The 18,139-nt window shown below is 36.8% G+C and overlaps 1 protein-coding gene across 6 annotated transcripts in view; it reads left to right on the top strand.

The window, feature by feature from the left end:
* Positions 1-18,139, top strand: part of LYST (lysosomal trafficking regulator) — a 179,313-nt gene that overhangs the window by 45,572 nt on the left and 115,602 nt on the right. For all 6 annotated transcript variants that reach the window (XM_010860102.1, XM_010860104.1, XM_010860103.1 and 3 more), the window contains 7 exons: positions 1,384-1,474; positions 3,088-5,167; positions 6,603-7,626; positions 9,161-9,322; positions 11,106-11,262; positions 13,506-13,732; positions 14,504-14,570. In XM_010860102.1, the coding sequence (XP_010858404.1) occupies positions 1,384-1,474; positions 3,088-5,167; positions 6,603-7,626; positions 9,161-9,322; positions 11,106-11,262; positions 13,506-13,732; positions 14,504-14,570 (3,808 nt within the window). The remainder of the gene's footprint in view (positions 1-1,383; positions 1,475-3,087; positions 5,168-6,602; positions 7,627-9,160; positions 9,323-11,105; positions 11,263-13,505; positions 13,733-14,503; positions 14,571-18,139) is intronic.

The following is an 18,139-nucleotide window of genomic DNA, read 5'->3' as shown; positions in this document are numbered from 1 at the left end:
TTGTTCTCCAGAACTCTGTTCTGGGAAGTCTGCCCCTCTCCTCCTGCATACTGTCCTAGGAAATTTCACCCATGTCCTTGACCTCTGCTCGGATGACACCCCAATTATTTACTTTACATCTTTTTCTTAAGTTCCAGTCATGTATATTCAGCTGTTTACTAAAAAGCTGAGTCCATTTGGAGATCCAACAGACATCTCAAACTCAGTAATATCTAAAAAGTGAATCCATCATCTTTACCCCAACCTAACACCACTGCTAAATGTCCTGTCTTGATGACTGTGTTATCACTTGTTACCTAGTGGCCTAAATCAGAAACTTTCAAGTTCTTTTGGATCTTTTTTTTTTTCCCCTCCCATATGCCCCATAGTTAATCAGCTGCAAGACATTTCATTTCTCCCTTAGGGTTTCTCAAATATGTCTCCTCCTTTTCAGTGTTACTGTCTGAGGCTTCAGATAATTATTATCTCGTCTGTATTACTGTTTCCCTGCCTCTAACACTGATTAGTCCCTTCCCCTCCCCACCAGTTCTGTTGTCTATGTAGTGGCAAATCTGATTATGTCACCCTGACCCACTCTGACCCCCTCCCCACAGATTGACATGAGCAATTTACACTTGATTTGTCATTAATTCCTCAACCACCCATGTCCCAAGTTTCCCAGGTGTAGCACTTCCACACCTCTGATAATGATTGCTCCTTTTTCTGAACTCCTAAACTGAATGCCTGTGCCACACCCGGGTATGTACACATGCTGCGTGCCTTCTGTTCTTTAACTGTTTTGTGTGTATGTGTTCTATGGACCAAATGAGGGGACCTTCTCCAGGGCTTGGACCATATCCTCCAGAAAGGGTAAGACAGTAAATGCTATGGACCTAGTGTGCAGTCAATAAATATTTATTGGATGACCTTCACTAATAAGTCTGTCTCTCTTTACATATACTATTGTATTAATAATGTCCATTTCTCTTTTTGAAAATCGTGTTTTCTGAGTTTTAAATTTAACTGCATGAAGCCTTTTTGTTTTTCTAGTAATTTTTGTTACTGGTTTGCTAATTAATAGGGCTTAACTTTTCATTTGCACCTAGCAAATTTATCTTTTTGTAGGTGAGGAATTCTTACAGTGTGCATGGTGGTAGTAACAGCTACTTTCGGAAAAAGCAGCAAGAATGTGCTAAATACTGTCAAATACTCTTACCTTCTTCTAGCCTTGGAAGGGTTTATAAATTGCAAAGTATCACAGCTTTAATTGGATTTAAGATAGGTTAATTTGATTCTTCCTCCTCAAGAAATGGGATTTTTTTTCAACTTAAAGATAAGTTGAATTTAGGAATTACTGTGTTTCATGACCTCAGAGCATGAAGGATTCTTTTATTTCTAATACAGGCATTGACATGCAGAGAAGAACTCCTTACCCTTCTTCTGTCACTCCTTCCATTGGTATGGAAGATACCTGTTCAAGAAGAAAAGGCAACAGGTATGTTTCTTTTCTTTGTCATATCACTTGTGTTATCAAAATTCTACTGGGGAAAAACTTGCATTGAAAGGTTACTTCACTGTGATGGTTGATAGCAGCTCAAAATCAAAGCAGTGTATATTAGTGTGATATTTAATATGAAAAATTCTTTAGGCAAATACATTTTTATTTCTTCTAATATCAAAACGATAGAGAATTCCTTGAACGTAATAATGATTAGAAAACAGATGAAGAAGCAGAACAGCCTAACATTTAAAAATGGAGTGTGAAAAGTTTGAAGAAATCAAAGATTCTCTGCTTATTTTAAAGACTGATTTCCATTACCAGTACTCTATCAAAGACGTTTGTGGTTTAGTTTTTCTAATGTTGCTTTTAAAGGATAAATTTGAAGTAATGTTTTGTGTTAGGACTAGACAGGGTTATTACACTTAAGGTCAACATATTTTTAATTTCTGATTCAGAAAAAATATATATATATATCATATTAAGTACATGAAACTTAGTTTAAATGTTTCAATAGAGGGATTAACCATTTTCCCCCTTCACCACTTCTGGAATATGCAGATTGTGAGATGTTTAAGGATCTCTCAGGTTGAAAAAAAAAATCTCTTGAATTGTATTTTAATGCCATATATGCATTTTTAATATATTTCTGATATGGAGCTCTCTTTTAAGGGATTTATCTAAGGTCTTGTAATAATATTATCCTGCTTATTTTGTTGATTCACTGACTCTGCTCTTATTTTCTTCTGAATTTATAGAACTCACAACTTGTTAATCACTTAAGAACTCTAATTTGTGTTCTTTTGGTGAAGTTGTCTTCATTGCCTGCATCTTTTGCATATGTGGAATTTGTCAGACTCCTTTTAATCCTCTCTTAAAGCACAAGTCTTTTATTTAGATTTTTATTTATTCATTCTAAATTATAAGTGTACCTTTTGTATTATTGCAAAGGAAAAAGCCCAGTGTCATTATCTTTTTAATTAGTATGGAAAATTTATTCTTTTCTCTAAGATATAGATCTTGAGTGCTGACCACACAGCAGCCCTAGGTTCTGGGCACTGAGGGTGAAACAGCAATATCTGCCCCTGTACCAAGTTCCTTGCGTAGCACATGCAGTAAATATTGTGAATCAGTATCTCTCTTAACCCCAGTCTTGGAGAACATTTGTATCTATTGTATGATTTTTAAATAATTTGGGGAGATCTTAAGGTTCCTAAGTTATATCAGAGCTATAAACTAAATACTGTTTTGAGGATATAGTATACCTCTGTGTCTTAATTAATGGTGTTATTAGAGGAGATTTGTAAAGTGGTAAGAATAGTAATGCTAAATACCAGCATTGCTTTCCTAACTCTGTTCTCCTTGTTTTCAAAATCAATTTGTATTCTTTGATTCAGGGCCACTTTGTATTTTGAGCAGGATAAGGAAATGAAGTGATGATGTGGGGAGGAAGGGGAGTAGAGACATACTAAAAAGCTAGAAGAAGCCCCATAATAAAAATATACTGAGGACAAACTCCTAAAGTAGAGAAGTAAGAGGATAATCACCTATGCATATTGAGTTTTAAAACGTATTAAGGTATTCTAAATTTTTTTTCTTCATTTTGTCAGATTTTAATCTACCATTCTCAGCTGGTATAATCCTGACCAAAGAAAAGAACTCAAGTTCTCAAAGATCTACTCAGGAAAAATTATATTTAGAAGGAAGTGCCCCGGCTGGTCAGGTTTCTGCAAAAGTAAATGTTTTTCGAAAAAGCAGGCGGCAACGTAAAACTACCCATCGTTATTCTGTAAGAGATGCAAGAAAGACACAGCTCTCCACCTCAGATTCAGAAGTTAATTCAGATGACAAAAGTATAGTAATGACTAAATACAGAAGGTCCCATGTGCTGCAGCATTTTGTAAAACAGTGTCCTAAAGAAGACCACCTTACAGCTAAGCTTAACCACTTATCAACCAAAGAGCAGACTCCTCCTGACACCATGGCTTTGGAAAATTCCAGAGAAATTATTCCAAGAGAGGAGTCAAACACTGACATTTTAAGTGAGCCAGCTGCCTTGTCTACCATCAGTCACATGAACAATTCTCCATTTGATTTATGTCATGTTTTGTTATCTTTATTAGAGAAAGTTTGTAAGTTTGACATTACCTTGAATCATAATTCTGCTCTCGCAGCCAGTGTAGTGCCCACACTGACTGAATTCCTAGCGGGTTTTGGGGACTGCTGTAATCTCAGTGACAATTTGGAGGGTCAGATGGTTTCTGCAGGTTGGACTGAAGAACCAGTGGCTTTGATTCAACGGATGCTTTTCCGAACAGTACTGCATCTGATGTCAGTAGATATTAGTATGGCAGAGGTGATGCCAGAAAATCTCAGAAAAAATTTAACAGAATTGCTTAGAGCAGCTTTAAAAATTAGAACTTTCCTAGAAAAGCAACCTGACCCTTTTGCCCCAAGACAGAAGAAAACACTACAAGAGGTTCAGGATGATTTTGTGTTTTCCAAGTATTGTCATAGAGTGCTTCTTTTACCTGAGCTGCTGGAGGGAGTTCTGCAGATCCTGATCTGTTGTCTTCAAAGTGCAGCTTCAAATCCATTCTTCTTCAGTCAAGCCATGGACCTGGTCCAAGAATTCATTCAGCATCACGGATTTCATTTATTTGAAACAGCAGTTCTTCAAATGGAATGGCTGGTTGTAAGAGATGGGGTTCCTCCCGAGGCCTCAGGACATTTGAAAGCTCTCATCAATAATGTCATGAAAATAATGAGCACTGTCAAAAAAGTGAAGTCAGAGCAGCTGCATCATTCAATGTGTACAAGAAAAAGGCACAGACGTTGTGAATATTCCCACTTCATGCATCACCATAGAGACCTCTCAGGTCTGTTGGTCTCGGCTTTTAAAAACCAGGTTTCCAAAAACCCATTTGAAGAGACGGCAGATGGAGACGTGTATTACCCTGAGCGGTGCTGTTGCATCGCTGTGTGTGCTCACCAGTGTTTACGCTTACTGCAGCAGGCTTCCTTGAGCAGCACGTGTGTCCAGATCCTCTCAGGGGTTCAGAACATCGGCATATGCTGTTGTATGGATCCCAAATCTGTGATTGTTCCTCTCCTCCATGCTTTCAAATTGCCAGCACTGAAAAGCTGTCAGCAGCATATACTGAATATTCTTAACAAACTCATTTTGGATCAGTTAGGAGGAGCTGAGATACCACAGAAAACTAAAAAAGCAGCTTGCAACATCTGTACTGTTGACTCAGATCAACTAGCCAAATTAGAGGAGACCCTGCAGGGAAGCTCTTACAATGCTGAACCTTCCTCAGGTTTATCTAGTCCATCCTACAGATTTCAAGGGATCCTGCCCAGCAGTGGATCAGAAGACTTGTTGTGGAAATGGGATGCCTTAGAGGCTTATCAGAATTTTGTTTTCGAAGAGGACAGATTACAGAGTGTACAGATTGCAAATCACATTTGCAGTTTGATCCAGAAAGGCAACGTTGTTGTTCAGTGGAAACTGTATAACTGCATATTTAATCCTGTGCTGCAAAGAGGAGTTGAATTAGCACATCATTGTCAGCAGCTTAGCATTTCTTCAGCTCAGACTCATGTATGTAGCCATCATAACCAGTGTTTGCCCCAGGAAGTACTTCAGATTTATTTAAAAACTCTGCCTACCCTGCTTAAATCAAGGTTTGTTATATATGGGTGTAGATACTTTTTCTCATTGTTGAAAAATCATGTTCAAAGATGTTTGAATATCTTTATTATTTATTTTTTCCTAGGATTTAATTTTAGTTTAACAACAAAAAAATTTCCCATCCCATGTCAGATTTTTTTTAACATTTATTTATTTGTTTGTTTTACTGGGGTGTTTATAGAGAAGAGGACAGAGCCATTGATTTTAATTTCTCTGAAAAAAAAGTAAAGTTTTAAATCTATATCTGAGAAAAAAATGGATAAAACGCAGATACCCAACAGCAGGGGCAAAGTTAAATTAATTATATTTACTGGATGTAATATTATTAGCCAAAAATAATGTTAGCTAGGATCTATTGGGACATGAGAAAATGCTTATAATATTTTATAAGTAGCATACAAAAAATAAAAAATGTCACCCATTTATTTAGAGCTATGTAAAATATATATACAGTACATAAAGTGTGTATGTGCATGATAATTATCAAAACAGTGAAATTAATGAAATTATTATTTTTTGAATACCATATTTACATTTATTACCTGTATGTAGAAAAACTAGAAAATATAGGTAAGCAAAATGAAGAAAATTAAGATACTTTGAATCCCACCAGTGAGTTTTGCAGATTTTGTGATTGTCAACTTTCATACTTAAAAAATAATTTTGTAAATGAAGCTTGCTTCTGATAGGTAGTTGGCCTTTGAAATTAATGCGTATACCATTTTAAAAACTTACAGTAAAGTATAACATATCTGTGATCATTATTTTCACAACCATTAAAAAAAAAAAATCCTGACATTCTGACATTGTTTAAATAGAACTGTCTTTGATCTGAAAGTTTTATAACTCTGTGGCGTGTTTGTGGACAGCCTGGATCTTTGCTGAGCTGGTTTATACTAAAATTATTTCTCAGATTCCAGTGATCCAGACTCATGAGTTTTACCTGAGACAGAGCTGAAAAACTTCAGATCTGTAGTTTAGTTTCTTTCCCTTGATGACATACAGATTTAAAATAAACAAAAGTCCTGAGTGAACCACCAAGTAGCCAAATGAATGGGCATGCAAAGGCCTCCCTGCTTTCAGAGTGTCCATCACAAATATGGAGGTGATTGGGGCATGGAGAATTTATATAGAGAAATTTGCCATTTGGGGAAAAATATTCTTCCCTGAATTGCTTTGTTTCACTTGAGGGACATGTAATCTGTTCTTTTCAAATGCTACTGGAATTATATATGCAGTGTTTGAAGAAGGATGTAAAAGTTGTTAGAAAGCAACTTGAAATCCTGGTTATATCTAATTAAGGACTTCAGCCCGATAATTTATAAAGTTGTAATAGATAGTGTTTAGTATATGCAGCAATGACATGTTTAAATAGTGTATGAACGATGTGCCTATATGTAAATCTTTTGTACTTTTTTTCTCTCACAGGGTAATAAGAGATTTGTTTTTAAGTTGTAATGGAGTAAACCAAATAATTGAATTAAATTACTTAGATGGTATCCGAAATCACTCACTAAAAGCATTTGAAACTCTGATAATCAGCCTAGGGGAACAACAGAAAGATTCTTCAGTTCCAGGTATTGACGGGATAGACCTTGAACAGAAGGAGTTGTCATCCTTAAATGTTGGTACTTTGTATAACCAGCAAGCTTATTCAGATTCTCAGAGTCTTAGTAAATTTTATGCCCGGCTCAAAGATGCTTATCCAAAGAAACGGAAGTCTGTGGTGCAGGATATTCATATCAGCACAATTAACCTCTTCCTCTGTGTGGCGTTCTTGTGTGTAAGTAAAGAGGCAGAATCTGACAGAGAATCAGCCAATGATTCAGAAGATACTTCCGGCTATGACAGTACAGCAAGCGAGCCTTTGCAACACATGCTGCCATGTTTCTCTCTCGAGAGCCTCGTCCTGCCCTCTCCCAGACACATGCACCAAGCAGCTGACGTTTGGTCCATGTGTCGTTGGATCTACATGTTAAGTCCCATTTTCCGGAAACAGTTTTATAGGCTCGGTGGTTTCCAAGTATGCCATAAATTAATATTTATGGTAATACAGGATCTATTCAGAAATCCTGAAGAGGAGCAAGGGAGAAAGGAAGGAGATAGAAACATGAATGAAAATCAAGATTTAAACAGAATTTCTCAACCTGAGATCACTGTGAAGGAGGATTTATTATCTTTGACTGTAAAAATTGACCCCACACCAACAGAACTGAGTAGTCTGAAAAAGAGTGCTGACAGTTTAGGTAAATTAGAGTCAGAGCATCTTTCTTCCATAAATGTGGAACAAATTCCAGCTGTGGAAGCTGTTCCTGAGGAAACAAAAGTCTTTATGAGTCGAGAAAGTGAAACCTTCCTTCAGGGCATACGACTTTTGGAAGCCCTTCTGGCCATTTGTCTTCATGGTACCAGAGCTAGTCAGCAAAAGTTGGAGTTGGAGTTACCCAATCAGGTAAGAACTTATCTTTCATCTAACCATTGTGTAATGTAAATTTTTTTAAAGTTCTAATGTAATGCTATTGTCATTTTGTTTTTCCAAAGATTCTTGAGTTTTGAGGTGCTCCTGTATGCTTAGCACAGTACCAGGTACTGTGGTGGACACAGAGGAGTACATGACCCTCTTCTTGCCCTCAAGAAACTTAGGGTTTAGTTTGGAATACAGAGCCCATGTGACAAAATTCACCAACCCTGAAAGGCATTAAATACACATTAAATGTCAGATGTCAGATCAATAATAATGGGCAAGTAATTAGCAGCAGCAGCAAGTAAGTGTTAGTCGCTCAGTCATGCCCGACTCTTTGCGACCCCATGGACTGCAGCCCACCAGGCTCCTCTGTCCATGAGATTTTCCAGGCAAGGATACTGGAGTGGGTTGCCATTTCCTTCTCCAGCTATTGTATTTTAAAGTCCACATTCAACAGTCTTGGTGTGGTTCTGTTTGGTGCCCTGCCCATATCCCTTGCCAAGCTGATCCACCTGTGCACCATCTGCTGCAGATGTTGGCTGCTAAGGACTCACATCTGCACCCATCTCCCAAGGTGTGGGGTGCTGAGAGCCAGTGACTGATGGGTATGGCTCTGGGAGTGGGGACAGTCTCTGTGGTGCAGTTCAGGCTCCAGAGCTTCCCATGGAATTGGGCTGGGGTGACACATGTATTCTGAAACCACATCTTTGGCTGGATTCTTCCCCCAGCATATTCTGCCTTCCTCATGCCTTTACAAATTTCCCCTGAGAGCACATCTCAGCCAAAAAGGAATGCTTAGTTTCAGGCCCTACTTCTAAGGAAATTTCAAATACGGCAGATCCCTTGTTTTCTTCCTGCGTGCTAAGTCACTTCAGTCACGTCCAACTCTTTGTGACCCCATGGACTGGAGCCCACCAGGCTCCTCTGTCCATGGGATTTTCCAGGCAACAGTACTGGAGTGGGTTGCCATTTCCTGCTCCATCATATCTTGTCTGTGTGTATCTGTGTCTCCCACTGGACAGAGTTAAGGGAGAAGTCAATTTCCTATTCATCCTTACGGCTTCATCCCCTAATAGCAGAACAAGCAGTGAGAGTTCCCTTCCAGGACAGATAGGAAGGAGTAAAGAAGGGAGGAAGAGAAAAGAATTAGAACACAAGTGCTTCTTAGAGTCTTAAGGAACCACTAAGAAAAGGAGTTAGTAAATCTAGAAATGGTTAATGGAAACCTTGAGTTTCAACTAATCATTTTTTCCCTGATACAATTAATTTATGATACATTCAAATTCAAAAGCAAATAAGATGAGTAAAGCACTGGATAAATTAAAATATTATTCTTAATTGTAACAGGAGGATATTTGTATAAGCACTGGATATATATACAGTCATTTTAATTTCGTATCAACTGCAAGTAAATGGACTAGCTTTTACTTAATATAAATATTAATTTATCCTTTGTTTTCTCACTGTTTATTTTTTTTCTTAAAGCATGTTGATATTCTTAGTTTCTTTGCTTTTACCTTAGAACTTGTCTGTGGAAACTATATTGCTTGAAATGAGGGATCATCTTTCCAAATCAAAGGTGATGGAAACAGAATTAGCAAAGCCTTTATTTGATGCCCTGCTTCGAGTTGCACTGGGGAATCATTCAGCAGATTTTGAGCACGATGATGCTATGACTGAGAAGGTAGGAATAACATACAGTTGTCTTGTTACTGTTTGGGTGTGACTGGCAGAGGCAGAAGTGTGTGGGTTCAGAGTGCGACACTGTGATGTGGTTAGAACATGTGGGCCAGGATTTGGTCAGGTGAGTTCAATGGGTTCTGTCTCCATCCTCTGGGATGGATTGTATTTTACATCTCATAAAACATAGGAGAGCAGTGAGACACGCTTTTCTTCATCTAATCTGGAAATTTACTGACAATTGCTTCCAGTAAGATGGAAAGTATTATTTAATGTCTCATATATAACTGATAGTTTATTAAGTAATAATGCAGGGATAGTGATGACTCAACTATCCTCTTTGCCTTATTTGATTCTATAGTGATATGGCTAATATTTATAGAACTCTCTTCTCACTTTAATTTTAAATCATTCAACATAAAAATGACTGGTCCTTGCATAGAAAGAACTCATAGTTTTTTAGTTGTTCGTGTTAACTTCATTTTCTAAAAGAACTATTTTAATTTTTTCCGTGAAACGGATATATACATACATAGTTAATTTACCTCTCCTTTCATGTTTCTTTTACCTTTGTTTATCTTTGTGTAACTTCTTTTTCAATTCCTTGGTCTAGACATATTGGCATTTTATAATCTTCTGCCATAATAGTTTACATTACTGTTTGTCATATAAGGTAAAAACTTACTAAAATAACTACTAATGTCATAATCATATTACTGAATCAATTGGTTAACTGGAAAATGTTAAAATACCTACCTAAAATGTCAGAATACCTATGTAGGGTAAAATATCTACCTACCTATTAAAAAAAAAAGATTATTCTTCTTTTTAAAATGTTGCAATGATAAAAGTACTCTGAGCTTCTTTAAGTGTGTTTTTTTAAAGTGAAGGTATTATTAGCATTTTTATAAGAAAAGGAAAATTTCATGCCACATGATACTGCACAGGGAGTTAATGCTGGAACTCTGATTTCAGAGATGCTTGTATGTAGACAATTGCATTCTGAAATCTTAAAATCAGTTTCTTTGAAAATTTTTCATGTCTTTAGTTATCTAATTTATGAAATACTTTATAAAAACCTTTGGAAAAATCTTTTCTTGAGCAAATATGTAAATATAATATGTATTTATTTGCATTAAGTTGTAAGGAGAGGGAGAGGGTGGGAAGATTTGGGAGAATGACATCGAAACATGTAAAATATCATGTAAGAAACGAGTTGCCAGTCCAGGTTCAATGCACGATACTGGATGCTTGGGGCTAGTGTACTGGGATGACCCAGAGGGATGGTATGGGGAGGGAGGAGGGAGGAGGGTTCAGGATGGGGAACACATGTATACCTGTGGCGGATTCATTTTGATATTTGGCAAAACTAATACAATTATGTAAAGTTTAAAAATAAAATAAAATTTAAAAAAAATAATATTTTTAAGACTGTAAAAAAAAAAAAGTTGTAAGAAGTATAATTCCACCTCATTGTGGTTTTTGGTCATCTCCTCTTATATAACTAGAGTGGAATTTCTTAGACCTACTTTTCAGTAAAACTGAAATGACCTATAGTTTGTTAGGACACCTATTTTTTGAGGTGTTAATCAAGTTGGCTAAGAAATTCTGGAGAATTATGCTGTGTGAATTTCATAGTGTATAATGGTTAATATCAGTTCCTAAGATTTTTTTCTTAAAATACTGAAGCTGTCTTCAAAATGACTTTTGAGTAATAAATATCTTATTTAAGAAAAATGAACAAACATTGCAACTTTTGCCTTAATTTAATTATACTGATCTTATAGAGTCATCAGTCTGAAGAAGAACTGTCATCCCAGCCTGGTGATTTTTCAGAAGAAGCTGAGGATTCTCAGTGTTGCAGTTTTAAACTTCTGGTTGAAGAAGAAGGTTATGAAGCAGATAGTGAAAGCAATCCTGAGGATAGTGAAACCTGGGATGATGGTAAAATATCACTGAAGTACTTGTGACTTCATTTGAAAGTCAGATTATTAACTAGCAAATGGTTCTTAATAATATCACTTTAGAACTTTTATTGCCTTATATTTGTAAAGTGTATTGCATCATTATTTTATTTGATCTTGACAACAAATTCTGGCGTTCTTGTAAGCAGTTTGAAAGTGAAAGTGAAGGTCGCTCAGTTGTGACCGACTCTTAGTGACCCCATGGACTGTAGTCCATGGAGTTCTCCAGGCCAGAATACTGGAGTGGGTAGCCTTTGCTTTCTCCAGAGGAATCTTCTCAACCCAGGGATCGAACCCAGGTCTCCTGCCTTGTAGGTGGATTCTTTACCAGCGGAGCTACAAGGGAAGCCCAAGAATACTGGAGTGAGTAGCCTATCCCTTCTCCAGTGGATATTCCCAATCCAGGAATCAAACTGGGGTCTCCTGCATTGCAGGTGGATTCTTTACCAACTGAGCTGAGGAAAGCCCCTGTAAGCAGTTTAAATCAATGAAATATATTTTTGTTATCACAAACATTGATGGAGTGTCTAAGAATACACGGTGGAAGAAGACTCTGCTTTTATATGTATTCTAGTGGAAAAGACAAGAAATATCAGAAATAAGCAGTATGAAGAAATAAAACAGGGTGATGTGATAGTGACTGGGTAGTCAAAGAAAGCCTCACTGAAGATGTGTTTACATTGAGGCCTTGATAGAAAAGATCTATCCAGCGGACACTGACAGGAAGAGTTTTGAAAGCAGTTTGTTACAAAGATTTAAGTAATACAAGGAATACAGACATCTCTTTGTGGCATCCAAGAATGCTGCAGCATAGGTTTCTTAGTTCACCACAGCCCAGCTTGTCCTTAAGATAGAAATAACATTGCATGTGATCCTTTGTTTCCAGGCCGAAAACTTGAATGGAGTAGAATGGAAGATATGGATTGAATAGAGCCAGGAGATTTCTGGGAGGGCTTTATCTTTTTATTTGCTTGTCTTATGACTGTGCCAATACTGTTAGTCTTCACTAAGTTTGCAGTAGTTATTTTCTTCAATGGCTGTTGTCTCTTTCAAATTGAGTGAATGGGAATAATCACTGATGTCCTACTTAAAGGGCTTTGATGGACCCATAGCAGGTGGTTTTTTTTTTTTTTTTTTACCATTAAGAGAGTAAAAAGAACAAAGGAACAGCCACAGATTGAAAGCCTCATACATATATATTCTTGTGACTTACTTGATTTGTTAAACAAACTTTTTTCCAGCTTTATTGAGAAATAATTGACATACATCACCGTATAAATTTAAGGTGGTTTGATTTACATATATTGTGAGAGGATTACCACAGTAGTTTTAGTTAACATTTACTATCTCATATAGATACAATACAAAGAAAAGAAATAAACATTTTTTCCTTGTGATAAGAACTCTTAGTATTTATTCTCTTAACACCTTTCCCGTATATCGTACAGCAGTAGTAACTATAGTCACCATGTGGTATGTTACATCCCTAGTCCACCTTCTTCCACTTCCCACTCCCCCTTCCCCCCTAAGCAGGTGCTTTTGAAAAATACTGCTATAATAGTGTCAGTTTTATCATAATACAGGCATGATTTAATAATGATAGATACCCTCCTTTGTGTAAGTTTGCTCACTAGATCTTAAAGAATTTTGGTCCAGGTAGAAATTTATAAATTTCTTACCTATATGAACTTTTAAAAAGAGTACAGCAGTTTCTTTAAAGAGCATAACAGTTAAATTTTCCAGAATGTAATATTCGGTGAGGCAGTATCTATATCCCACTGAGAAAAAGGTCAAAGTATAAAATTCATCCAACCAATAGCCAAACCTACTGTTTTCACAGAGATATAAGCAAATGAACTACCCTATGATTTATGTATTTTGGCACCAGACAGTTTGGGATAGTACTTTTTTCCAGTTGTCTCATAGGAGTGTATTAAATATGTATCACATGTCTATAAAAATTACTGTTGATAGTACTTGTGCTTCTAGTGAAGATCAAAATTACTTTTAAGGCTACTTGTTTATCATCAAAATATCCATATGACTTGATGATTCAGGATAATTATTATAGTCAAAAATCAAGTAGTGGGAAAAGACCTTGTGAGCATCTTCTTATAAATAGCACTCTTGCCACTAGATCTCCTAAGTGATGAATGAGATTTGAAACTTTTTTCAGTGCTTAGGAAGGGAATAAAAAATAACCTTTTCTTTTTCTCCTTTTAGGGGTAGACTTAAAGCCTGAAGCAGAAAGTTTCATTGCATCAAGCAGTCCAAATGACTTACTTGAAAACCTTTCTCAAGGGGAGATAATTTATCCTGAGATTTGTACGTTGGAATTAAATTTGCTTTCTACTGGTAAAGCTAAACTTGATGTGCTTGCCCATGTATTTGAGAGTTTTTTGAAAATCATCAGACAGAAAGAAAAGAATATTTTTCTACTCATGCAACAGGTAAAAGATATATTTAATTAAATGTGATCAGTATTTATCACACACATGCCCTAATTACTCATCTCTTTATTTATATATAATCCAACTTGTCTAAAATTCAGATGATTACTTACCTTTTATAATACTTTATGGTATATTTTTAGTACAAGTGATAGGCTAAAAATCTTCTGCTTCCATAGTTTTCCAAAGTAGGATAAAAATCAGTGTTGTCATTGGCTAACTATAAGAATCCTAGTGTATTTCTGAGAACAAGTAATATTTTTTAAATTGCATTTAATTTTGATATATGGTCATTATTTTGAAAAATCAGAAAAAACAGTATGAAAAACAAAATGAAAATTATGTGTAACCCTACACATAGCATTCTCTCCACTTATTTTAAAATATCTAGATATGTATACAGTATCAGTTCAATTCAGTTGTTCAGTCATGTCCGACTCTTTGCGACCCCATAAATTGCAGCACGCCAGCCCTCCCTGTCCATCACCAACTCCCAGAGTTCACTCAAACTCACGTCCATCGAGTCCATCTTTGACCATGATGCTGGGAGGGACTGGGGGCAGGAGGAGAAGGGGACGACAGAGGATGAGATGGCTGGATGGCATCACCGACTCGATGGACGTGAGTTTGAGTGAACTCCGGGAGTATACACGGTATATACTATATACCGTATATACAGTATACTATCAAGTAATTTATTATGATATTACTTCTTCATGCTTTCATGAGGTAAGAAATTTAATTTTTAATTTTTTGTTTTTTAATCTTCAGGGAACTGTGAAAAATCTTTTAGGAGGATTCTTGAGTATTTTAACACAGACTGATTCTGATTTTCAAGGTGCGTTGAAACTTTGGTTTTAAACAATAGCTTTGAAATAATTTTGTTATGTGAAATGAAGAGTTGACAGTAATAGCTTCCATTGGCATAGTGCCGTGTGGTTTCAGAAGTAGCTTTATATGCATCATCTCTCCTGTTTCTCAAACCAATACAGTAGACATAAGTATCTTGAATTTCTAGAGAGGAAAATCTAGATTCCAAGTGATCAAATGAGTTGTTCAGGGTCATGTATTTAGAAGTGGCATTGCGAGACTGTTCAGTTCAGTTCAGTCGCTCAGTCATATCCAACTCTTTGTGACCCCATGGATTGCAGCACGCCAGGTTCCCTGTCCATCACCGACTCCCGGAGCTTGCTCAGACTCATGTCCATCGAGTCGGTGATGCTATCCAACCGTCTTGTCCTCTATTGTCCCCTTCTCCTCCTGCCTTCAGTCTTTCCCAGCATCAGGGTCTTTTTCCAATGAGTCAGCTCTGCACATCAGATGGCCAAAGTATTGGAGCTTCAGCTTCAGTCCTTCCAATGACTATTAAGGATTGATTTCCTTTAGGATTGACTGGTTTGATCCCCTTGCAGTCCAAGGGACTCTCAAGAGTCTTCTCCAACACCACAGTTCAAAAGCATCAATTCTTCGGCACTTAGCTTTCTTCATGGTCAAACTCTCACATCATACATGACTACTGGAATAACCATAGCTTTGACTAGACAGGCCTTTGTTGGCAAAGTACTGTCTCTGCTTTTTAATATGCTCTCTAGGTTTGTCATAGCTTTTCTTCCAAGGAGCAAGTATCCTTTAATTTCATGGCCACAGTCACCATCTGCAGTGATTTTGAAGCCCAAGAAAATAAAGTCTCTCACTGTTTCTATTCTTCCCCATCTATTTCCCATGAAGTGATAGGACTGGATGCCATGATGTTCGTTTTTTGAATGTTGAGTTTTAAGCCAACTTTTTCACTCTCCTCTTTCACTTTCATCAAGAGGTTCTTTACTTCCTCTTTGCTTTCTGCCATAAGGGTGATGTCATCTGCATGTCTGAGGTTATTGCTGTTTCTTTGGGCAAACTTGATTCCAGCTTGTGGTTCATCCAGCCCGGCATTTCACATGATATACTCTGCATTTAAGTTAAATAAGCAGGGTGACAAAATACAGCTTTGACATATTCCTTTTCCAATTTTGAACCAGTCCATTGTTTGATGTCTGGTTCTAGCTATTGTTTCTTACGAGACTGTAACCCAGTCTAAAGGATTGCTGCTCTGTCAGGTATTACTTGAGTGCCTACTCTCTTCTTTGTACTTTCACAGACATTTTAGAAATTCATAATGAATATATAATATGGTCATATTATATATACTAGATAGAACCCTAGATTTTAGCCCTAGAAACCTAAAGTTTAATTGGAGGATTAAGGCTGACATGCATAAAATGTCAATTTGGGCTTGTCACATATTTTCTCATGGTTAAATTCAAGTTATGCATTTTGGGCAGGCATACCTCAGTGCATCATATCCAGGGGTTCATGATATCTGTATCTTAGCAGTGATGATGTTGCCTTTGATCACTTGGTTAAGACAATATCTTGCAAGGTGCTTCCATTGTTAAGTTACTATTTTCTCTTTATAATTAGTGTCTTGTGGGGAGATAGCTTGAGACTGTGTAAATATCCTTTTTCTGTCTTACTTTAACCTACTCATTTTAGTATCCATTGATGATTTTTGACTGAAATAATTAATATGGTGGTATTTGTCAAATAGGAATTTTCTATTTCCATGATTCCTTCATTTCTTAATTGGAATTACACTGTGAGGAAAGCCTTCCCTTCTTCTCCATTTACTTAATTATGGCTATATGTTTATATATTGTGCTGGCACTTAATGGACCTTTTTAATCTGAAGACTTATTTGTATCTTAGCTCTGAGAAATTCTATTCCATTATCTTTTAATAACAGCTTTATTGAGGTATAATTCATGTACTTGAGATATAATCAACATACTATATATTTCACCCATTTGAAGTATACAGTTTACTGTCTTTTAGTATATTCAGAATTGTCCATTTTAAAATTTTTCTGTCACTCCAAAAGAAAGTTTTACAGAGAGTTTGAGCCTAGTATAGAAAGTACCTAGGTTAACATTAGTATATTTGCTATAGTTAATGTACCTATATTGTTAGATTATTAACTAGAGTTCATAGTTTATTCAAATTGCCTTTATATGTACTTAATGTTCTTCTTCTGTTTAAAGATCTTATCCAGGATTCACATTGCATTTTGTTGTCATACCTCTTTAGGTTCCCTCTTGGCTATGACAGTTTCTTAGACTTTCCCTGTTTAATGACCTTGAGAGTTTTAAGGAGGACTGATCATGATGTCTTCCTACTGGAATTTGTCTGATTTTTTTTCATTGTGTATCTCACTGTAGTTTTTATTTGCATTTCCATAATGATAAGTGATGTTGATCATCTTTTCATGTGCTTGTTAGCCATTTGTATATTTTCTTCAGAGAAATGTCTATTCAAATCATTTATGCTTTTTAAAAATCAGGGTGTTTCTTTTGTTGTTGTTGAGTGTTAGTTATTCTCTGCATGCTCTAGTTACTCTCTGTATACTCTGCATAGCAACTCTTCTGCTGCTGCTTTTCCCCTTGGTTAAGCAACTCGGCCAGTCTGCAGACTTTACAGTTATAGTTGGTAGCCCTAATGCATACATCCTGCCTTTTGTTGGCAGAATCCATTCAGTTTCTTTAGAGAACAGTTAACAAGTTTGGGGCCTAATGGTAAATGATGCATTATCTGTGCTGAATACTCAGAATAAGGGAGAGAGGTACATGTTCACAAACTAACCTTTTATTAATCCCTGTGCTTGCAGCCCTGTTGTTACTTTCTCCCCAGATTTTGCACAGATTGGCTCTCCATTCCTCTGAGTCCCTTTGTAATTCAGAGAGTCCAAGGCTGCAGCTTTCTCTTTTACCTCTCTATCCTTCCATCTGCAGGAAATATTTTTAAATCTCTCATTTGATGTGCTTCTAGTGCCCACTGCCTCCCCTGCTTTTTTCCTATTATGGGTTTCTTCCTTTTTGTTATTCTGTACTTTTAGTCCAGTGACTTTGTGGTGATAGAGGGGTGTGTGTGTCTGTGTCTCTAGTCCCCCATTTTGAACTGGAACCAATTAGTTTTGAACTGAAAAAAAAAAAATCCACACACATACGCTTTACTTTGGTCATATTATTTTCTTACTCTAAAACCTGTAACTGATTCATGTTCAGTTCAGTTCAGTCGCTCAGTCATGTCTGACTCTTTGCAACCCCATGAACCTCAGTACACCAGGCCTCCCTGTCCATCACCAACTCCTGGAATTTACCCAAACTCATCCCCATTGAGTCGGTGATGCAACCCCTTCTCCTCTCGCCTTCAGTCTTTCCCAGCATCAGGGTCTTTTCCAGTGAGTCAGCTCTTCGCATTAGGTGGCCAAAGATTTGGAGTTTCAGCTTCAACATCAGTCCTTCCAATGAACACCCAGGACTGATCTTTAGGATGGACTGGTTGGATCTCCTTGCAGTCCAAGGGACTCTCAAG

This window comes from Bison bison, unplaced genomic scaffold (assembly GCF_000754665.1).
Source record: "Bison bison bison isolate TAMUID 2011002044 unplaced genomic scaffold, Bison_UMD1.0 scf7180017864462, whole genome shotgun sequence".
NCBI lineage: Eukaryota > Metazoa > Chordata > Mammalia > Artiodactyla > Bovidae > Bison > Bison bison.
Note: the sequence above shows the minus strand (reverse complement) of the source record. Positions and strands in the feature narration are given on the sequence as shown.